Source organism: Mixophyes fleayi, chromosome 4 (genome assembly GCF_038048845.1).
Source record: "Mixophyes fleayi isolate aMixFle1 chromosome 4, aMixFle1.hap1, whole genome shotgun sequence".
Taxonomy (NCBI): Eukaryota; Metazoa; Chordata; class Amphibia; order Anura; family Limnodynastidae; genus Mixophyes; species Mixophyes fleayi.
Window position 1 is genome coordinate 293,247,478 of NC_134405.1, and position 25,230 is coordinate 293,272,707.

At 37.6% G+C, this 25,230-nt stretch overlaps 1 protein-coding gene across 3 annotated transcripts in view; it reads right to left on the reverse strand.

Annotated features, from left to right (window-relative positions):
* The window catches only part of FNIP1 (folliculin interacting protein 1), a 77,034-nt gene that overhangs the window by 28,766 nt on the left and 23,038 nt on the right, over window positions 1–25,230 (reverse strand). For 2 of the 3 annotated variants that reach the window (XM_075209838.1, XM_075209836.1), the window contains exons 2-6: window positions 15,816–15,942; window positions 6,025–6,162; window positions 2,478–2,578; window positions 755–829; window positions 246–337 (exon numbers count right to left, since the gene is read on the reverse strand). In XM_075209838.1, coding sequence (XP_075065939.1) covers window positions 246–337; window positions 755–829; window positions 2,478–2,578; window positions 6,025–6,162; window positions 15,816–15,942 — 533 coding nt within the window. Of the gene's footprint in view, window positions 1–245; window positions 338–754; window positions 830–2,477; window positions 2,579–6,024; window positions 6,163–15,815; window positions 15,943–18,819; window positions 19,195–25,230 lie in introns of those variants that run through there. The other variant, XM_075209837.1, reaches the window with a different exon arrangement.

The following is a 25,230-nucleotide window of genomic DNA, read 5'->3' on the forward strand; positions in this document are numbered from 1 at the left end:
TACAGAGCATGTCAGACAGCAGAGCTGGATGCCATCAGCCAATAGTAAGCTCAGGGTTCAGATTTTCTCTGCCCTCAACACCCATTGGTTCGAAGCAGGAAAGAAAGGGCTTTAATTTGAATGTGCATTACAAACATGTCCCACATTGCCTGCACTCTACAACAACTTGTGCTAAGAATGTGTGAGGCAAGAATGCAATATAAAGGACGCCCTAGTCTGACACACCTAATAACAGATAACATTACCTATGTTTCCAAGAAGACCGTTCATGATGCTGCTGCTCTCGACCTTCAATGTGTTGTTGTCATGGCTTATGTACTCAAGGCTATCTTGCAGTCTGGAATAAGGAAGCAACTTAAATGTACAAACATGCCATTATAAGCAGACTCTAACATCAGACAGTGTGGGCCATTTATAACCAAGAATAGATGCTTTATAAACATAGGTATTATTTTATTACTAGTATTTGTTTTAGCAGATAACAGTATAAAATACAAATGGTGCAAAGTTAAGAGAGTTAAAAGCCTGACGGTAAAATTGCTGTGGAAATGAAGGCTTGAATTTGTGCCAGTGACAACAGAGTGGCCTTCACAATAGCTAATGACATCAGCCTGCAGCTGTTGTACTTGCACTGAACGGTCCAAAAGCAGAGATAAACCCCTATAATCTTGTGCAGGCCATACATAGAACGACTATGCATTCGTCTAACCTATATTTTCCTGGTGCGTTTGGCATGTAATCAAAATAGACTCACGTGTTAAGACTTCCATAGATACTGCTCCCAGTCCGTGCGGTGAACACTTTGCTCAGCATCAGCTGAGGAGGTACGCTGAACAGATAAAGAGACATTCATGGGACCATTAAACTAACGGCAATCTATAAGCTGCCAAATATGGACAGTTTCATTATACCCAAAGCACTACAAAATGAATACAACAGCAACTACAACAGAGGAAGTACAGAACATATTTTTTTTTTCTCTTTTGAACGACAATTACATGGACCTCTTTGGGGTAATTTACCTGTAAAGATTAGAATAGTAGCCAATTAGCTATTCTATATGAATATTTTGGATAAACAGGCGTCATTGATCCATATGAGGCCATTTATGTTTGACAAACATCAATGAAAAATATGAAGCAGCCATCTTAACTAGTCATGTGTCTCTCTATTCAGAGCATTAGAGATCAGTTTCTGAATATATAACAAGGGCAGTTTTAATTCCTAAATAAGTCCTAGTGTAAAACTCCAGCCACCAGTACAGCAAAAAATAAATGGGTGGGGGCTAAACACACACATACACCACTGAAATCCATGGACACAGATCACATAAAAATTGTGTTTGTGACACCGCTAAGTCATTGTGGCAGTGTAGCCATCCCTTACTAGAATAGTGACTGAATACTGGCTGCTGGGAGACATGGCAGTTGAGGTACCAGGTAAAATAAAAGTGGCATGATAACTTGGTAAAGAAAAATATACAATAAATTCAAAAGGTGTGAACATCCCTTTAAAAGTAATTTCCCATACATCACACACAAAATCTATTATTAATTATCAAAGTCAATGTGATAATGTGAGCCCATTACCCACGTATTGTAAAAACAAATGCAGTATACACATGGCAGTACTAAAGGCTAATACATATATTATTTTAGTAGGGCACATATAGTGGATTTAATTTAAAGTCAATAGACCAAATTATTTTGTCTGCAGTAGCTCTGATTCTAATGACCTGTTAAAAATAACTGAATTATTTAGTTACAGTAATTAACCCATATGACATCACAGAGCTTTTATCGCGCATTGCAATAACACATAGTACTATATTGAAAACACTTTTTGGGGGGAATTCAATTCGTCCGTGTTTAACGTGGCAATAATACTATTACCGCTAATGCGGTAAATTTAATCCTGGTTTCTGCTCGCGGCTCCCTGAGTTGTGAGTAAATACCAGCATTAAAGATTACCAAATTAACGGTATTTATTTGCACTATTACCGCAATATCGGTAATAGTGCGCAGGCCGTGCTACTTTCGGCAGTAACGCGGCCAAATGAATTCCCTCCTTTGACTATTAGCAAAAGTCAATCAGGTGTCCTTTCACTTATGTCAGTGCAAACCAAACAGAAATATTTAGCCATAATGGTTTTGTTTGGAACCAAAATATTGACTATACACTAAATATTGTCAGAAAACTGACCCATAACTTGGAGCTTACAGTCTAAATTCCCTAATATACACACAAACAGACGGAGAGAGAGACTACGGTCAATTTTGATAGCAGCCAATTAACCTACCAGTATGTTTTTGGAGTGTGGGAGGAAACCGGAGCCTACGGAGGAAACCCACTCAAACACACCCAATAACTTTCTTCTTTAGTGTTGCATAGATTTCTTTTTCAGGTCACTGCTCTTATATACCCATAAAAACTATACATGACTTGCTTTCCTGCATCCAAATAAAGGTAAAGCCTACCGTATCTGGTGAATTTTCAGAGTGGAGCCTTTGTAACTCATGGCCACAGACCCAAACATCATTTCTCCAAGCATATTGGCATCTGAGGAGCATCGAGAGCTCTAGAATAAAAAAAATAAACCACATCATATAAACAGCATAACTGTTCTTTCATACAGGAGGCCTGGAATGATAATTGTGGTATTCGCTAGTAGGGCTGGTTTGCTGGAGAGTAGTCTGGCTGCTTGGTCTCATTTAGCCTCCCTAGGTACGCCATGGCCTGCACAGCCTGTGTTTTGGGTAAGCAGTGGCACGGATAGCGAGATGTGCCACCTTATGCAGGGCCACCTTAACAACAGTATGGGCCCCCGGGCATAGCAGTGCACCGGGGCCCCTATATATAAATATAAAGTTTAAAAAAAAACCAACAACTTACCTTTCAATCACGATAAGTTGAATCCTGTTCGCTGTGCTCCTTCATGCTGTGCTCGCAGTGAATGCCTGGCATGATGACGTCATCACGCCCGACATTCACTGCGAGCGCATCACGGAAGAGAGGTCCAGGTAGTGAGCCGGATCGTCACCTGACCTGAACGGTCAGGTGACCGCAAAAAGTAAGTTTCTTTTTTTTTGCTTCTTTACAGGCTTTTTTACAGCAGCAGACCTGCCAGGGCCCCCTTCCCCACTGGGCCCCCGGGCACCTGCCCATCGTGCCCAATGGGAAAGACGGCCCTGACCCTATGTGACATTTGCAGGCTAAATAAATGATTGTGGGCGCACACACAAATATGGGGGGATCTCCTTCCTATGCCACTGCTGCTTTATACTCCCAACCATCCTAGCCGTAGAAAGATCAATCATTTTGGCCATTTCCTTTGAACATTCTATTTTTTCCAGAGATCTTGTGACCCCAAGTTTATTAATTCATCCTGTCAACTAATAAGATATTTTTGCTATGTAACAACTTGTTTTTTCCTAAAGAAAATGGGACACACTACATCCTAATACATATTTGCCTCTTTGCCTTCTCAGCTAAACTCACAAAATGCCAAATAGTTTAATTTGATTTACAGTTATCATTTATAGGCAGGCTAATTTAGTTTTCTTATTTTTGTGTATACATTTTATGAACAGAAACCTAAATCGTACTAAAATAATGACTTATATGATTAAGGGAGCTGCCTCTCAGCACTAAATACACAATAGTCCACACTCTTCCTACACAAACACAGTAAAAATATCCCTTTGGGCTACCAAGAAATAAAATAGCACAGGAATGCACTATGCATCTCTCCATTCACATGCCATAACTGGTGTTAAAATGTAACCCACTGGATGGAGCTGGCCTGGTTTAGTGATGTTTACTGCTGTAGTTAAGTTCATTAGTTTTACAAATAACAATCTGAAGGGAGCTGAGAAATAGTTTGACAATTCTATATGTACACAACTACATGTAATTTATATTTGTAATAAAGGTTGGTTGCTTTACACAATTATCTGCCAAGTGATTATGTTATCGTACTACCATTACCTATTATGTATATATGTTCTATATTATACTTCAGATGACCTCAACTCAAAATCAACTCCCTAATTCTTGTTATCTTCCATTATGATTGAAGCATGGCTTTCTTCTGCACAGACATGACATGCAATTGGACTGCACTTAACTCTTGAGAATGAATGATCTCTGGCTATAAGCATCCATCCTTCATATTTAGGAAAGCAGCATCGAGCAGCTGCCACTGCAGGAGAAATACTGTAAATGTGCTTTTATTTAGCCAGCAGTATCATTCAAGGCATAACCCACATAGAAGGAAAATATGATCATTTGGAGATACATATATTGCATTTTGAGGATTAAAACCTTTGGAGATCAACTTAGTGGCCTTTGACAACAACAGACAGTCACTATTATGGCGTTTATGTTCACAGATACATGCAGACTGTAGCCGTTTAACACACAAGTTATGCGATAATCTACAGTCAATTGTGACCATTACAAGGGATAAGCTATCCTTTATTAGCTAAGGGACGAGACATCACAAGCCAGAGCTCCTGCATGAACAGCAGAATCAATCATTCCTAGCTACATTTACATAAAATAAAAAGACAAACCTAAAGGACTACAAAGAGGTAACAGAAGGTTTAGACTATTTTGGGGAAGCTGTAATAAGACACTTGTGATCTCTGCAAGTTCGCTTGACAGGAAGAATATTTATCTGTGTCAGATGACTGCCTTCTCCTCAGGCCAAAATCCCTTCTCTTATGTAAAATGTAACTCAAGCCAAGAGAGGAGATCCCGGACCAAGAGCCAGATGAACAACTCAGCATTTACAAGTCACATGCTAGTGTCATTTTTAACTCTTTTTTTTTTTTTTTCGTGTTGGGGGTAGGAGAACAGTCATATTCATCAAGGCTGTTACAGTCAGCATTGTACAGCAGTTTTATACTACTGTTAGAGTAAGCTACAGGCTTTCTACATCGCTCCAATACAGTTTCTGGATAAACATCAAAGATTAAACAATCTGTAGAATATTGTATATTCTTCCCAAAGTATACATTGTGGGTCACAGGCCATAAGGATGGTATACATGGATAGACATGAAGAGCATGCTAGCAGGTCTGAACTATATTGGGGGGGGGGGGGGGGGGGTGTTCACATAATCAGCATGCACACCATTGCTGCACATCTAATGGAAAAAAAAAATGATCCCTTACGCTGGTTATATTTTTTATATTTTTGCAGAGGGCGACAGAGGAAAACTTTCTTAAAAAAAACCCATCTCAATGAAATCTTAATGTACTATCCTGCTTAAAATAATTTTAAAGTAGGTATGTCAGAGATGACAGCATGAGCAAAGACAACACACCTTACTGGTACAGTGAGAGGTGTATTCATGCATAGTCAGGGTTGTGTATTTATCCACTGTTCTCCCCAGAAAATGTTGCCAGGCGGTTGGCATTAAGAAGTAGCAGGGTTGTAATACTTTGAAATAATGAAAAATGTTGGCGGTTATTGCCCACACCTGCCAGGACTGGTCAGACTGGTGGTCAGTGGTGTAACACAAACTACTGGCTGTAGTGCTCACATAGTGCTTGTTCTAATAGGAGAAACAATGGTTTATTCTATTATAACAGGACTCTGTGGGGCTCCAGGCACCAAGTGGCGAGTAAAACCAGCCGGGTGGAGCACCCAGGAAATAGGTGCTGGGGAGAACATTTATCATATAAATACAATGCAGCAGCATACTCCATATGGGGTATAGGACAAGTGGCTGAAGTGTATCTATCGTCTACACAATATGGAGTCAGCCATTTTATGGGCTATAATGAGGTCACTGGATTCAGGATAAAATACAGGGAGCATTCTCATGGACAGTGCTTCAACCCCCAAAACGACAGTCAGATGTTCATATTCACAAAAAAAGTTGCAACTGTCCAGCCAAGAACCTTTAAGTAACTAACATGTTATGTTACATTAGACCCTTGTTAGTACAACATCAAATATGGGACGAGAAGTTTGTGGCAGATGGAGATATAGCATTTTCCAAATGAAATGAGCTACCTGGTACTTCGGGCATGGTTCCTTTGTGTCAGAAGCCAGGGAATTCGCTGAACTGTCCAGAGAAGTGGAGCTGTCTCCTCCAGGTCTGAGTTGGCACCATGTCCCAAACACCCTCACCGGAGCGTCACTCACAAGTTTCTGTGGAGACGGAATAGAAAAACAAATGTTAGCTTTTCAGTTCTGAACATCTTTGCTGGTGGAAAAAAAAAATGGATGTACAAATATTTTCATTCTGGGAGTCAACTGAAGGACAAACACTGCTTTTGCATCTGTGCGATATGAATGTGTACCTGTCGCCCACACACAGGGAAGGCAGCCATTTTTTTGGCCTGAACAAATATTCAGCCCATCAATTGACTAAGAACTAGTTGCATGAATTAAGTATGAGGCATTTTGTGCTAGAATTTAATGGGCAACAACTACTTAATCCGATATCAGCCGACCTGAGCCTATGACATATGAGAAAGTAGGCGCTTTGTTTGTTTTTTACCAAATGCACTGAAAATTAAAACATAGAAATACTTTGGCACATTTATTAACAAAATACTGTGACTGTGTTTCTCTCTGACAGTGAATAGTCTGCCTAGTTACACTGCCAGCTTGTATATCCATGTGTAAGGTCATTGGGACAGTCTCACATCCAGGATAAATACAATCTTGGTGTCTGGCAGTATTTCCATCCACTTCAATCCATATATTTGGTGTCAATCAAACAGTAACAGCAACCTCTCCTATTCTTTATTGATAACACTTCAGATGCTAGCTTGTTACCTAGGACCAGAAGTGCCTATCACTATGTGCCAACATGACCTAAATCAATACCACCTGTACATCACACATAGGGGCTTGGTCTAAGACTTCATAAAGTTTGGATGAGTAATATGAAAAGTATAGTGCTTAAAATAGCACGTAAACTAGGGTGAAAGATTAAAAAAAAAAAAAAAAAAAAGAGAAAAAGAGAGAAAATATGTCAAAGGTCAAATCTTTTGTATCTCTTGCAGGTAAACACCAACACTATAGTCCCAGAATACCCAGATTTAGAATACAGAGTAGTGTTTCCAAATCTGGCAAAAGTTAGGGAATCCTGTTTGCCACATGCAGGGTTCATATTTGTGTTCGTTGGTAACTCCAGAGTTTGATGCTAGGTATTCATTTTATATGGGTTGAGCATATTACCATCAATACCCAGGTTGACCTTAGTTTGAAGTAGGTTTGCTTAGTGTATGTCCTGTAGCCAAACAGTAAAATAGAGATGTAGTCCTTTAGCCATTGTTCGATAAAAACCACTGTGGACACCCGCAGATTAGCACATTTATACATGTACATAAATAAAACCTTCTAGGGTTAGAGATTCTTTATAGCACCACAACAATATAGATTGCAATATAGTCCCTTGCCTTGGCTTGTGCTCCGATATCAGGGTAGGCAAAAAAAAAATCAGAAGACTGGGAGTCAGCTTTTCATTTAAATGGGAAATATGCACTTTTTTTTTTTTTTTTTTTTTTAAGTAAATCCTACAGATTTAAGAGGTCCCATAGCTATCTCGCTCATGGGATTTATGCAGACTATGCTTATATGGTGATAGAAATCCTTATTCAGATTATAGTCTGACGTTGTGAATTGCAATACGCTTGTGAGAATGCCCAAGGTCATGAGAGGGAACAAATAAAAATAACTAAAAACATAAATACCTGCTATAACATAATTGCCAACTGTCTGGCTAATTAAAAAGAAGAGAGACAATAAAAAAGTATCCAAATGCAGAGAACCACTTCTTTAAAAAAAACAAAAAACAAATACTACTACTACTACTACTAATATGCTTCATTACCCCCTACGTAAAAGATTTTACCAATGTGCCTTTATCATTAGCCATGTACATAATATTTTTTATGGCAGTGCAGCTTTAAACCAGCACTTTTTGAAGCCAGGCTGTACACATCAATAACAATATAATTTTTTGAACTCTACATTGAATATAAAATTGATAATATTTACAGAGGACTTAATAAAAATGTTTTACGTCCCCATAAATTGGAAGCAGTTGGAGGGTCCCACTATTCCAGAGTTGATACAGAGTGTTAGGCAAATCTATAACCTTAAACCATGACTAGTATCTTAAATGACCGACCCAATCAATTCCTATCAACCTGGCATTCTTGGCAAGACAATTTTGCTTCCTAATAACTCTCCTTTAAATGCGACATACCCCGACTGTTAAGAGAACTCGGTTCATTCTATTTACACAACTTTTTGTTTTTACTCATCTGCCCCCCCCCCCCCTACTTTTCCCTGTAATAACACAACCCTCAATAAAATTTATTTAAAAAAAAAAAAAGGGCTTTACTTCTTAATATTTACAGTAAGGAAAATTTACTACAACAGTTCTACCTGTGTAATGTAATACTAGTAAGTAACAAAGAAATAAGATCATAGAAACAGTTTAATGGAGACGATTACAAATATGGATTTGTTAACAATAAATGTTGGTTATGTGTTGTAACTGCCAGACAGGTGGTAGCAGCTCACTGCTAGTCTGGACACTACTTGGCTGTAGCTTTGAGGATTAAATGTGTGAACACTCCAAAGACCACTTTATTCCAGGTCTTTTTGAATTCCACATAAACACTTTTATAGGATGGTATTTTAACTATCAGCTGACAGCGCCAGCCAGTAAAAATGCAATAAACCTTAACCAAGCAAAGCGGGTGTAGTGTGCAAAGATACATCAGAAATCATCCGCTATAAACAAACTGACAAAAATATGCAGAGATTGCAAGGAACAGAACACTGGTAATCAGATATGATGTGGATACACTTGGAATGAATCTACAATACAGACTTCAATACACCGCGTGTAAGGATCATGTGCTAGATGCTATAAAATTAGTTGCCAACTGTTAATTATTTTCCATTGGCGAAAACAAAAAAATAAAAAAAACAAAAACAAAATCTGAATAACAAAAACAGCAACATCTAAGATTTTCAATCTGGGAAAATTTAATTCATGGAATACGATTGTCTATAATGCTGTAAAATGATGCACCTTTGTGAAATTATGGGTACATCATGGGAAATTGAATGTCACATGGCACTTGTAGTTTTGGAGCAAACAGACCCTCAGTATTGTCTGCTTCAACAACTGTAGCTTGGGTGGTAGCAGTGCCTAGGGTTCATATATTTTTGGGACAAAATACCATTATCTGATTTACACGATTCCATCATCACTGGCTACAAACTAACTTTACCAATCTGCCTGTAGAAATTGCTTGGTATCATTAGCAGCAACATGTATGCAAATGCAGGAAAAACAAAAAGAAAATCTTCTGTTGGTGTCCAAATAAATGTAACCCACAAATTACAGCAGCTGCATAGGAGGCTGCAAACCTCCTCACATACAAAAGTAAAACACAAAAAAATGCAGCGCTAAAAAATATATACCAAAATATTGAATATTACAGTCCTGGAAAACAAATAAAGGATAGTCTCATTCGGCTTACTAGTGCTTATTATAGATCAATCAAATAAATAAAAAAATAGGAATTTAAAAAATGTTACAAATGTAGGACTAAAATAAAAAACCCAGCTGTTATATACATCTTTGCTTAACATCGTCCTTGTACATTTACAACTACTGCTCCTGTTACATATTAATATCATCAGACTGCATTTTTGGATTAACCATTGGTGAGTTTTGGACAGTTTCTTTAGAACACCAATCATTTCTGGAGAAGTTTATACCCAACACATCCATTGCCTGTGAGATTTGTCTGTATCTATTGGATTCATCCACTCCTGTTTTTTTCGGTGTCTGGTTGACACATTTATTCTATTTTTATTTTGGTTTGGGATATAGAATGTTGGGCCCACAGTTTTACATTGATTAGGAATTCCTAGGTATTCATATATCGGCAGCATTCTGTCCTATTTATTACCTTATTGTCCAGACTGTTTATTCAATGTCATTCCATAGGGTTTTTTATTTTAGTCCTACATTTGCAACATTTTTAAAATTTCTATTTTTAATTAATTTCATTTATATATTAAATATTTTAAACATTATTATTAGACTCTGTGACACTATCCTTTATTCATCCTCCAGGACTGTAATATTCAATATTTTGATATATATTTTTTAGCGCTGTGTTTTATTCCTATGCAGGGCTGGATAAATCCCAGAAACCAGGTGGGCAATGTGCCTAAAACATGACCGATGACCCCTACATCTTGGGAGTAATTTCTATTAAGCTATGGATCCACATCCTTCCATGTTCCTTAACTGACCCCGGTGGCTGCTAGATTGAATGACTGGTTCCTGGAAGTTACCTTATTTTGTACACCCCTATATCAATGCCACAGTGTGTAAGTATATGCTCACAGGCTGAATCACCCCATACAACGGCATACAACGGAGGATACTCAGGTGATCTAAGTGCAGAACTGGCTCAGGGCAACGGGGGAATTGGGCTTTTTATAGAACACCATGAACTAAATTATGCTGGTTAATCCCATTTCCAGTGTTTGCACCAACAATTTATATATTTTTCCATTACTTGCCGACTACAAGCAGGATTATTAATTAGCAGGAACTTCCTTGCACACATCATACCTACAAAGCAGGATCTACACTAAACAGCTGGTTGGCCCATGTCATAGAACACACACCAACATTCTTCGCCACAGTGTTTGATAAACTAGTTGCACCCTCTCAGATTTTAAGATTAACCTTTTTTATCAGCAGAAGGAAAACCTGAACATTATTCCCAAAGGAATAATTCACATTGTTATGCTATCCAAGTCATTCCAGCTGAGAAAAGCTTTTTCTGTAGTGCATAGAGAAATCCAAGACTGCATTCTTTACAATGGATCATCTCACATGCAAAATATGACTCATAAGATCATATGACTTTGTATCCATGTACAATTCTTGCACTGCAAAATCCAGCTACATTGTGATTCAAAATTCACAAATGATACTGATAGGAAAGTATTGAAAAACAAAATGTATATAGAGCAAAGACCATTTTTGCAGGTCATTAATTAGCTGCAATTAGCAGAAGCAATCCATGTTGTGAGTTAGTACTCTGTCCCACACTGCAAGCAGGGTGGAGTCTGCCAGAGTCAGTCATATGATCACAATGCAGCCTTGTGAGCTAGAACTGCAGTTTATCTCTGACCCAACAAACACAGTTTCTGGCTACACTCAGCAAGCATGTGACAGACACCACAATGATTCTGCTGGCTACTAGAAACTGGTGTGTACAAATAGTAATAAATTACAGAGCAGGTCATTGCTGATAAATATGTTTGTTTTTTTTAAAATAGAAATGAAGCAATTGCCAAAACCTCCATTGATCATATCAGTATTCTGACTTTATGGCTAATAGTGTTAATCCATTTTTGGAGCTGCATTAAATATCTTCAACACAAGGTTCATATAACTCACCAGGTGCTCAAAGCAGGTATACTGCATACACAGGGTCTGATTTTGTGTTAGAGACAATTGCATTTTGCATCTTCATTATCCGCCTCATACTAAATTTGTTGAGCACATGCACACAACTGACCCCAATTGGGAAACAGATCAGGGGGTAAATGTATCAAGCTGAGAGTTATCCGGCGAGTTTGAAAAGTGGAGATGTTGCCTATATCAACCAATCAGATTCTAGCTATCATTTTGTAGAATGTACTAAATAAATGATAGCTAGATTCTGATTGGTTTTTCAAACCCGCCGGAAAACTCTCAGCTTGATACATTTACCCCTAGGTGTGTTCACACTCAAGTAGAGTACAGCAAGGGCATGGAGACGTACTGTAGCTAAACTCTTTTGAAACCTTTACTTACAATGCGTAAATGACACCTACACAAGACAGGTGCAAAGTCTGCGCCTTGCAGCAAAACGGCACACATCTATGTGATATACTAGTAACGGTGCATTTATCATAAGATGTGTCAAAATAAATATATATATATATATATATATATATATATATATATATATATATATATATATATATATATATATATATATATATATATATATATATATATAGGAAACAATGTTGCCCATTTCTAAAATAGTATAAAAATAATCAACGCATTCCAACTCGGACAGATGATATTGCAAACACGAAATCACAAACCGAAAAAGATGAAACAGGTTTATACTCCAGGGGGTATATTTAAAAAACTGCAGGTTTGAAAAAGTGGAGATGTTCCCTATAGCAACCAATCAGATTCTAGTTTAGTACATTCTACAAAATGACAGCTAGAATCTGATTGGTTGCTATAGGCAACATCTCCACTTTTTCAAACCCGCAGTTTAGTAAATGTACCCCCAGGAGCTAAAATTCATAGATAGCAGACGTGCTGACACCATGATAAATAGAGTCTGCAGTGTTTTTAAAGAGGTTTGTGCAATATTCAGGACGAAACGTGGCTAATTCTATCAAAAGTCTTGTTTGAAGAATCAAGTATGTTCCCCCTCCACCCACACAAAATGCAGTCCTTGAACCTTCAGATTTTTTTTCTTATATTTTCTATTACTGGGATAAATGAAAAAATTCATGGGCATGGGGTTTTGTTTTTTAAAGCAATGAATTCAGTGCTAGTTACAGCAACAGGAAGATAATTGGGAGTAACAAGCGCAGAGTATTGTGTATTAGGTTGAATAGGTCTTGTTGGTGGGTCAAGTGTATTACTTATAAGAAAACTATACCTTTAGGACTCATTCACATATGTGCCCTGGGAAAATGGAGAAAACAAATCAGTAGAAACAAGTTTTACTGCATTTAACGTGGTTTCCAGTTGTATTTTTAAAACTACAATCTGTTGTACTGGTAGCACATACTAACACATGAGAAGCAGGGCATGCAGTGTTCTAACATTTTAGGGGCAATGGCAGGAAGTTACTATTGACCGACTGACTTTTCTTATTTTTAATGCACTTTTTTGCGTTCACTAAAGGGCGAAAAACACAATAAAGCAGAGAATGAGCTCTTCAGAGCACATTCAGTCAACTCAGGCATAGCAAGATTAAGGGGTAAATCTACTAAACGGCTGGTTTTAAAAACTGGAGATATTGCCTATAGCAACCAATCATTCTAGTTATCATTTATTTAGTGCATTCTACAAAATGACAGCTAGAATCTGATCGGTTGCTATAGGCAACATCTCCACTTCTTCAAACCCGCAGTTTAGTAAATTTAGCACTAAGTGTCTTGACAAGGTCACACAGAGTGTTCAGCCACTATAGTGGCAAGTGCACCAGGCACACAGCAGCTCACCCTAGAGCCATATGATCCTCAGTGTGGAATAGTTGGAGTCCAGCAGGGCAGCAGTCAGCATATTCAGGATATCACATGTCAGCGACTTCCATGCTACAAATCACCCTTAAAATGTAGAGCTCTGGCTATATACGCTGATTGGCGTTTGTACCCTGCCTCCTGACTGAGCCGGACATATAGACAATGTAGAAATCACTGCTGTTCATGTGAGTGATTGACACAAATTAGTTGTTTGCATGTGAAAAAAACCCGTATTGGGCCCAATTTTATAATGTGGTGCATACTATGAATGACAATAGATTGTCATACTATGAATGACAATAGACAAACAGATTCCTACTGGTTACTTCACATTTGTTTAACTTGCATTAATTTTATTAAAGGTGGTTAAATAAGTGACATTTTTTTGCAATTCCACTAACAAATGGTCTCTTGCAAAATCTCTTGCGTGTTTGATGAGAGTGCATTGCTCACATAGAGAAACAGCTAGGGCAAAGACCCTACCACTAGAAGTGAATTTAGCAGTAACGTATATTAAACGACGATTGCTTGCACAGTAGATCATGAGGGTTATGGTGATTATCGATAAGTAATAACTCATATTTGTAGTATGTTGATCTACTGAGTATCACAAATTTGGGGAGTATTGGCACCATTGGTTACGAATAGTGAGTAGCTAAGTCATCACTGGATACTGAAAAACACTGCTGCAACACTCATTATGCAAACGATAATATTTCACAAACCAGTCCCATCAGGTTAGAGTTGCCAGGTTGTCTTCATTTATCATATAAAGATCTAGATTTTCAACTACTGATGCTTCACAATTAACTGAATTGGTTGGAATAGGTAACTTACTGCTTACAAACTCAAAATTAATCGGGTGGCATTTATGTACTGAGCAACTTTGTTCTCGAGGCCTAGTTCCCCAAATAAAGTATTATCCAAACAAACCCGTTCAACCAAAATGAACATATATCACCTGAGACTCTGCGGAACATGCTGGCGCTATATAAATACATATTGATGTTGAGGACTCTAATGTACCAGCTTCCCACTAGTTCAGAAGTTTACAGGTCTTGGGAATGGATTACAAGTATAGCCCCCAATAACCTCAGAGATCAGAACCTCCAATGTTCTTCTGAACAGAGGTAGATCCGCAATAAGCGCAACTCCTCATAAACAATGCACTGACTGGAGCCATCCCCTGTAATATTTTAAGAAGAGCTACATCACTGGCGGCCATCAAAGGCTTGTTGTGGAATCCACCATCCCACACAATAACAATAGACTAATGTAGCATCATTTTTGTGTAGTATTTGGCGCATGAGCGCACAACTAACTTGTATTTGACCATTGCCAGAACCTCCATTGATCATATCAGTATCCTGACTTTAGGGCTAATAGTGTGAATCCATTTTTGGAACTGTATTAAATAACTTCAACACAAGGTCCATATAAATCATCAGGTGCCAGTACATCTGCACTGCTTTAGACAATTCCATCTTGCACTATTTTTCTTTTCTGCCACTGCTGAGTGCCAATGTGTTCTAGATGTGCTAGGAACTGCCGTGTGTTTGTGTCATTGCTCCATCGCTTACCATCCAGCCAGGTTGCTGCAGTATTTGTCCGAAAGTGTATGAAAATAATATTGTGACATGTGAGGTGGTCAAAATGGACTGCAAATAACTTGAAATGAGTGTTGAGGTTAATAATAATGCAGGAACAAATAAAGAGCAAAATTATGTGATTTTAGCATATTTTAGAATTTTTTCTAAAAAAATCCAAAACCAAAACCCAAAGCTAATCCAGATCCAAAACCATAGCCAGTTCACGGGGGTCAGTGAGCATCTCTAGTGATAGCGGTACAATAGAATGGAAACCTATGGGAGCACTTAGTAAGTGCACAGAACACTAGGGAAGCTTTGAAAGCACACTCTGGCGAGTATTCAATTAGGTTTCCAGTGAAAAGTGTGCAGTATTAACGGTAATATGGTACCGCAATAACGCAAAATTTCCTTCGCAACCCTAACGGGTGTGCACGAAAATCTACGTTATTGCGGTACCATGGATTGCCTTCGCGGCCCATTGCGGCACGTCATCGCGGACCGGAAACCTAATTGAACACCACCCTCTGAACGCTCCACTATCAGGAATGACCAAGCGCATGGCTTCTTTTTTCTATGCCTGTGTGTATGAGCCTTAAGAAACTAATGAAGTAACATTATTACTTGTAATATATTGACATTATATTGAAATTGATTTAACAAAGGTTTGGTTACATATAATCATTTGCCAAGTGCTTGTGTTTGTAAACATCAGTTAAAAGCAAAGTAAGAAATGCGATGAGAAGTTAACTCCAGTGATATAATGTCAGGTAACGGAGCCCAGGGTATGATGTTATAATAAAACCAGGAACCAGAATAACCTCTGCTCTAATCATAGCTTGTTTTCCAAAGCAGCATTAAATAATGTAACTGAAAATATGACCAGAGGCAGCTTACCGACACCGACAGATCCTCTGTCCTGCGCTTGGCACTCGAGTCAAACAAGACATTTCGACCCCGCTTCTCACAGTCCTGGTAAACGACCAACCGAATTTGGCTTGGGTCAAACTCATATGACGGCCAGCTGCATAGGAAAGAACAAGAACAGAAACATTAGGGTTGTTCATCTGACACTGTATTGTTTTGAAAGTAAAGTAAATGATCTAAAGACTATTTTAAAGTTGTTTGGTCTATTCTAAAAAGTAAACCTTTCCACCTTTAGTCAAGCCGTATTTTCTGTTAGTTGTATTACAAAGGTTATTGAATTGTGTGGACTGAAAACACAAAATGACCCATGAACTACAAAGGCTGTGTTATTTCTAGTCCTTAAAGGAAAGATGTTGTACTGGTTCATCACCCACTGGGCCTGCCCGGCCAGTCCACCTCTGTATATTCTTATCTGGTATTCCAATGCGTTTTTGCCCATTGGCTTTTGAGGGCTTGGCTGCTGGATTGTTTCTTACACTGCGTTGTTGGAACTGATCACCAAAGTTAAGGGTACCAGGGCTTGCCCTACTCTGTCGTAAAACTGGTGATCCAAGTAATCACCCTGGGTTGTAATGACAACCACCAGCCGAACCATATCTACTCACCATTCACAAATAATCGCCTGGGGGAAGTTACCCATCTGCTGCGACTACAAAGAACCATATGCACTTATTTATCTCTCTCTACTAGTTACCCTATGTTTCAGTTACCCCCTAACTGAACCCTAATTATACATCCCATCAATAAAATTGTTCCCTAGCTTGGACATTACATTTCTTAAACATCCACCCATAATATGAAAGTATATGCAACCCTACTGAGCTCAAACAAACACTGGGACCCAGAACTGAAACAAACAACTGAGGTTTAAATGGTCGTCAGGTACCAGAGCTAAACAAGAGAACAGTTGTATAAAAATGGCGAAAGCTTGTATTGTCTGATCTAAAATTCAGCACACAAATCCTTATTTTGTGCAGTGACATATTCAATAAAGTCATGTGACGAGATCATTACTTATCAGAAAATAAAAAAGTTCTACAATTACGAGATATCAGAACTGTATTTATACAGCACAAATCAACATCATGCAATGATGTACGGAGAATACGGAATCACCCCACCACCCCCCCAGTTTTAGATATCTATAAAACCCCAATATCTGATCAAGGTAGAGACCACACTATACTAATTGATTGATTTGTCATGGAAAATATTTTCCACATATCACAATTATTAAAACATAAGTTTATTATGTATATAAAAGATGACATTTCTTGCTCAAACTACACAATAACTAATCCAATGCATATGAACTCTAAGGGCTAGATTTACTAAACTGCGGGTTTGGAAAAGTGGACATGTTGCCTACAGCAACCAATCAGATTCTAGCTTTCATTTATTTAGTACATTCTACAAAATGACAGCTAGAATCTGATTGGTTGCTATAGGCAACTTCTCCCCTTTCTCAAACCCGCAGTTTAGTAAATATACCCCTAAATCTTGTTGTTTAATTCAGTTATCAAAGAGAACCAGTAAATAGACTTCAGAGTATATACTGTACATACATTCAAGTGTAAAATATATAGGTGTAAGGAAATGATTCCATGAATAGATATTCAAATTGTTTATCCATTTCAAATAAAAATATATTTAAAACAATTTATTTAGACCACGAATAGGCAATTTGGCTTTAGTAGGATCTCTGAATATAGGTAATATAGGTGTATTAAGAAGGTCATGCTATCAAATATTAGTAGTAGTTATAACAAAGTGACCTTTCCTGCATTCTGTTAAGTGTGCTTTCTCTGTCACAGAGAGAGTGGAAAAATAAAGGGTTGAAGTTTGACTGCTGAGACGAGTTCAAAATCAAATCAAACCACCAGTGCATGGACCTCCTGCAAGTAGTGTGTTCTGAAGCCCCCCGATTATCTGAATTACTTTCCATTCTAAGTTGTGCTGATCAAGGATTGTGGCGATATCAGATCATATATGATCAGATGTGGGAGAAAAAAAGACTTTGATGGAGTAAGTGCTTGGTACGTGCAGTTTTAGGTCATTCTCTATACAATCATGGTATATACTGCTTATAGGTTTTAAAAAACAAAATAGAAAAACCACACAACCACCACAGGAAAATGAAAGGCAATTTATTTTGTACAACCCCCACCCCACAAAAGAGAAATGTTTATTGAGTAATTCAATAAAAACTATAAATATATTTCATTTATAATAAAAGTCCACTGAACAGAATTCAGTGGAGACTTCCAGTTTACGTTGATGACATTATCTCCTGTGACCACATGAAGCTGTTTTATCAAAGTCTGTCCACACTGACTCAATAGTGCATCTCTGGCTTCCTGGAATTCTCTGTAAAAAACATACTCCCTGTTGCGTACAGTTAAAGCAATAGGATGTATGAGTATCTATGACTGCGTTGCTCTGGGCATGAACACCTCTCTGTGATAGACAAATCCTGGGACTATTTTTAAAAGAATCAACGTAGTTGCTATATTTATAGATCATGCCAGCTTATCTACTTTGCATGCTTGTCATGTTAGCACCATTCCCAATATCCACATATATAATGTGCATGCTTTAACTTAAGCCAGATTTTGACAAAGGTATAAATAAAGCCAGATCAAAGTAATATTAACAATCTTTATTTTACATAAAAAGAAAATTACTTCTTAAAAAGGAGTTTAGAGATATTATAGTAGAAGACAAAACTTTAAGAACTGCTATGAATTGATAAAGAGTTCAGCTGTATCACTAATGGTCAAAAATCAGAAAAATGTGAATGGGGTGTAACTCACTCTGGAAAATAAAAAGTAATTAAACACATACAAAAATATGTTAACAAATAAAATGGTTGTACTTTCAATGGACAAAAGTGCAAAAAGAAAAAAAATGTTACATTTACAAATCAAGACAATTAGATTATAATTTATTTTAATAACGAGTATATTTAAAGTACCTGGACTGCATCTTGCCTTGCTTGCAGATTCACCTTTTTCTGAAGCCCCTGAAAGTAAGTGTCACTTAAAACCGCACAGCAGTCAGCCACCAGCTGTTACAAACAGCAGTAAGCCATATTCAACCAATACAGAAAGATCGTCATGTGATGAATTGAGAACGGTGACATGAACAATACGCTATCCATGTTGTGTTTTAAACTATACAGCACCAACCAGATCAGAAGAGCCACCTTAAAAAAATCTACTGCCAGCGGGACAGTCTTTGCTTTAGCACCAAGAGCCATTTAACCAGCTTTGAATCTTGAGAGGCTGAAAACAGTCTGCTCTTGTTTGATTCTCGTGTATGATGCTAGCTGCAGATACCCTAGGATTGTGATAATTAGGAGGACAGAACTCTATGTTGCCTGAGCGGTGTGACAGCTGAGCTTCTCGCTCACTCCTTAGACTAGTCTCATGTGTCTTCAACCACCTGACTATGTTCTCTTGGCAACTGTGACTATGCACCTCCTCGGCCAAAAAGTGTCAGACAGCTCAGTGTGAAAAGAGTGAGGGGGCTGTAAGATGAAGATGCCTTTGCTGTAATTCTGTCCCCACCTTCATGAGTGACATTCTTGAGAGCAGCAGGATGCCTGCGTTTAATGCTGCTGAGAAGCAGGCACTGACAGCCGTCATATGACACGGAGCCATCACTGCTTGTCATCTGGATCTCAGGCAGAACTGCCAACCAATCCTAGACACTCTTTCTCCTCATTTCAGGCACTTCATAGTCCTCCGCTCGAAACTGGAGGAAGCAGCCATAGGCATAAAATTACTAGTAACCCACACACTGTTTCAGAGATATCAATGTACTGCAAAGTGTTTAACACATGTCTGTGCATCATATGCTGTGTACTAGTAATCTGAATAATACACAATAAATGACTGGAGTGATGCCACAGTAGCTCAAATGACTGCAGTCTTTTACAGGGTTGCAGTTCCCATGGGGCTGTCTGTAATGGAGTGTATTTTATCTCATTAATATTACCACCATTTATTTATATATCGCCACTAATTCCACAGCACTGCCCCATTGGAGCTTACACTCTAAATTCCCTAACATACATACACACAGACAGAGAGAGAGACTATATAGTCAATTAAATAGCAGCTAATTAACCTACTAGTATGTTTCTGGATTGTGGGAGGAAACCCACGCAAACACAGGGAGAACATACAAACTCCTCACAGATAAGGCCATGGTCGGGAATTGAACTCATGACCCCAGTGCTGTAAGGCAGAAGTGCTAACCACTAAGCCACCGTGCTGCCCATGGTTCATGTGTGAACATTTTAATTTTTTGAGTAAAGTGGTGGTTAAAAAACAAATATTGGTCCTATTTTTCTTATTTGAGCAGAAAAATACATGATAAGAGACCAGAAACCCATGGCAACAAAAAGAAAGAAATGGTTGGCTATCTCATAGAATGGCATTAGGTAGTAGGAATTAATCATCTAAAATACTGGCTGGTATCTACATTCGAAGTACTATATATCTATGTCGTAAAAATGTAAATAAGCGCTACAGACTACCATAACAGCACTCCCATCAAGAAATTAGCAACAGGGATCCACTGAAAAGGTATATAGCATTGTCATTTTTTTTTTGTAATGGAGGTATGATAATTATAGTTTATTGTGAAACGCAAGGCCTTTTTCAAAACACATCTTACAAGGCGGAATGGTCTGACACCTATTAGTTGATTGGAAGCACTTTGTCTAAACTAACATTCCAAAGAATATAGACGATCAATTCATCATGAACTAGTGACAGAGGTAATCTTTTTCCAATTAAGTACACAAAATAAATAAAAAAAGCTTTTGCAATAACTTATTTTTTTTAAAATACAATCACAAAAAGATGAGCTGTTGTCATACAAAATTAATTATAATCGTATCATTGTTACTCTAACCTTATAATAAGTGCCTTTTATAAGTGAAGACTGTTTGTGGCTATTCACATGCTCTATATTACAAGACTGTAATCACATAACCTAAGAGGATAAATTCTTGGTTTACCATTTGTGGTCCATTTCTACACCACACTGTTACATTACAATGTAATGTACAATATGTGGGGAAAAAAAAGGTGTTCAATTATTTGCTGTAGCAATGGGTTTTGTAAGGCTGCACTTGAAGCCATTCATAAAAGAGGACATAGTCTCCTGATCAAAAGTCCTTGTTGTTACAAAGAATGCGATGCTCTCAGACAAATAGACCCAATGCTAAATATAACAGACCCGATAGTCACATGCTGCTCTAACCTCTATCCCAGCATGTCGGAAAAGAAGAAGAAGTCTTATGTTTAGATTGTTGCAGCAATTTCTCTAAAACCACAGAGTGATCAGTAGTGAGCACGAGGACAACAGAAAATCGGACACTGCGGAAAAGGATCTCATGACACTCCATTATTTCTAGTTACTTACGGTAAAGGGACAAAAAAAAAAAAAAAATATTATATAAATTTTTATTTTATTTATAGCTTTTAAGGCACTGCAAACAAAAAAGTATCTGCTGCATGTTATCAAATTTCTGACAATTTTCCCCAGCATGCACTGCAACAAGCTTGACAAGGAAAGGTGCCTACTAACCAACCATTGCACAATGAATATAAAAATGAAAAATACATAAATATAATATGCTACACTAGGGATTTTCTAACTTCCCTTAAGGAGCCATTCATCTCCCAGACTCCCAAGAGAATTTTGCAAATTCCCTGAATCGGGGGCAGAGAAACCATGCTCGGATCCCAGCGTAATGATGCGATGTGCATCGCAACAATGCAGTGGGCCAAGTGTTATGGCACAAGTCACATCATTAAGTTCTACCCACCCCCAACTTCATAAAGGGGGGGGGGGGGGGAGAGCGAGAGCGTGAAGAGAAAATTAAAAAAAATAAAGGAGAGAGATGAATGTACACTGTATTTAGGCTTTTATGTAGCCTTTACTAGTCTTAGATTTTTTTTTTTCCATAACTGTATTATAGGTACACATTACATGTGGGGTCCAACCCAGCAGATACATTAAGTATATTTTGTTTATATACCTTCACTGCCAAAACCTTCTATTATTTTTGTTTCTACTTTAGAATATAAGAAGTGACACATTGTTTATATATGAATGTAATAACAGCTTTTTTTATTCACTGAAATGTTGTTATATGTCTGAAAAGTCATCAAATATCCATTGTCAGAGACTTGGGGGTATATTTACTAAAGTGCGGGTTTAAAAAAGTGGAGATGTTGCCTATAGCAACCAGATTCTAGCTGTCATTTTGTAGACTGTACTAAATAAACGATAGCTAGAATCTGATTGCTATAAGCAAGAATGCCACTTTATCAAACACATAGTTTAGTAAATAGACCCCCTGGACTCTTGCATAAACTACAATTAGGAAACAAGGTTAATGCTTCCTTTATCAGTTTAAATTACAAGCTTTGTGTCATAATACAGATAATGTGTGAAGCACTTTATGTTCTCAAAACACTATAAATAAACAGACCTCCATAATACCAGCTGGTACTAGGAGACAATGGTGCATTTTATTAGGCACACTGAGACAACCATTTAACTGGACCGTCTATACTGTAGCTTCAGACACAACGACTTTTTCCCGACAGCAGATCACAAACACTCATCAATTGGAAGCTGGCAGCATTAGGAATTTTTCAATATCTAATCTAAATGCAAAAGGATTTTTTATTCTATTGGTACCAATATCCCAGTTACCCCAACATTTTAGGGTTAATAATCTGTCCATGTAGTTAACCGTATGCATTGTAAAGTTTCTAAACATATACGAACTAAAACACAAGGAGAAACAGCAGCAAATGGTTAGGAAAGGTGATAAAGGTGGATCTTCAATGGCTGAAACAATATACATAGTGTATTTTATGAAGTAAAGGTTCCTTTGTCAAGAGTCATGTTAAACTGCATCCTACAATGTACTCGTCTACTTGAGCCTAATTTATGTACAACAGCTATGTTGTTAGAAGATATTGCTGTCATGTGCGGAACAGAAATAGCTCACCAGCATGTTTAATATTGGCTATGATCATTGCTCACCCCACAGGGGTGAGCTAAAATATTGAAATGTCAGTTACTGCATTTCACTAATGATTGATGTCTGTAGCATACTCACAAGCCTCAACACCTCTACCTATTATACGATAAGATAATTTTAAGTTTGTGCATGAAGTGCTAACTTAAACCCCATTATTATTCTGCTGCTTGTTTGGAACGAAATGTTAAACTGATGTTAATGTTGGCAAAATAACTTGTTTTGCCTCGTTCCAAGTATAACACTCACACTCGTGACTGGATCAGATTTAACAATACGAACCTTTGCCAAGGAAGTGTTTGCCACAGTCCTCAGATGCCATGTCACCCAGGTCTTGGGGAAACAGGAAGACCTTACTTGCAGATAAATAGAAGTCCATTCTTATTGCCTCTAGTGGGGAAATAACCACTAGCACATTATGAGATTTCGATTATCAATAATATACCTCGTCTACAAAATCAATTACAAATGTGGCAGGTAATAAATCATTTTTCTGTTTGGGTGATTTTGTAACCTCAAAGTCGATTTTGTAGTGCAAAATGTATTTTTTTATCACACTTCTGTGATAAACAGATATGTTTAACCACAAAATCATTTTTGCCAAGCTAAATCATGTAAAACAAACAATTTTGTAGCTATTAAAGCCGTACGGTTAAATAAATGTGAAACTATAGCAAATAAAAAACAAAAAAAAACACATTTTATAAACAGAAATTTACATTTGTAGTCTGAATTGTATAGAAATATAAAAAATATACACAAAGTTAAAACCAGGTAACAAAAACAGTTTGCCGATTAATGGCATACAAAAATAAAATGACGTTGTTGCTAGTTAATGCCATATTTCATTGCATAATCAATTGTGTGCATTACATTATTAGTGATATCTACCTAATGGACGTAGTTAACTGAAAATCTACAGATCCATAAATTAAATATTACACAATAGGATGTGTCAATCAATCTAAAAAGACACTGAAAAATGAAGTTTAACTGGCGGTCCTTTAAAAATCTGCAATCTGTCTCTCAACTACTCATCCGGTCTCTGGGAAAGGACATCAATAACCCCACAATTTAAATGCTGCATTGCTTACTTCCTGTATTCACTGGAGGGAACACATGAAAGTGAAGTAAAGACACTGGAGTTCAGAGGGATGATATTTTCAGAATATTCCATAATCACAGTTATGCAGTACTAGATAATTGTCAACTCTCCCGGAATGTCTGGGAGACTCCCAAAATTCGGGTAGGTCTCCCGGGCTCCTGGGAGAGCAGGCAAATATCCTGCATATGGCATAAGCTCCTCAAAATGACGCGATTCGTGGTGAATCTCGTCATTTTGACCCCACCCAATCCCCCCCCCCAGTGAGCAAAAACGGAATTGTCGTTGGGGTGGAGCCAAAATGACGCAAATTACTGCGTCCCTCCCACCAACCACACCCCCCTGCCTGGATCTCCCGAAATTAATTTACCAAAGGTGGCAAGTATGCAGTAGTCCCATAACTCCACTTTCCTAAAATTGTAGCTGCAGATTTTGAATTCACAGATCAGCCACTAAAAATGCACATACTACATAGCTGTTTTTTGTTTTTTTTACACATGTTTATTTTATACATTATGTATCACCAATATGATACACAGCTATAAGGCAAGCATATGAAATAATTGCAGAATATGTGTGAGATTTAAAAGAGATTTAAAAGAATTGGCTTTTCCCTTGGTACAAACCACCATGGCCTGTCCTCCACCATGTTTCCTCTGTATTAAAGAATAGTAAGAAATACTAAATTTTCTGCCAGTTATCTTGATTTAAAACACTCATGGGTTTTTCTCTTTCTTCATACTAAAAGTCGTGTATAAGAATCAAGACAACTACAGTTCTGACATTACAGGCCCAGTCCTATATGCCTTTCCACAAATTCACATGAGCTTTCAATAAAATATTCAACTGGTTTCTGTGTTTTAGATCAAATAAAAATAACTTGTTTTAAAGCATTGTTGATAAGATTGGAAACTCAGCACTATTTCTCCAAAAGAGCTCAATTCACATTTACATTTCTGATCCAAAAATCAGTTATTAAAATCATTTATTTATATGAGTAAAACATATCAGATATCATAATAGCCCTTTAAATGCTCAAATAGTTTTCAAGCGTTCAATGCCAACATTCTTCAATTACAGTAAGGATTTAAAAAAAAACAAAAAAAAAACTAAACACTATGAAAATTAGGAATGAGGGCATCGAAACCTGAAAAAGCGTTAGATGATACCACCCTAAAATCATTATTTTGTACAATCATTTTGATTTTGTAGAA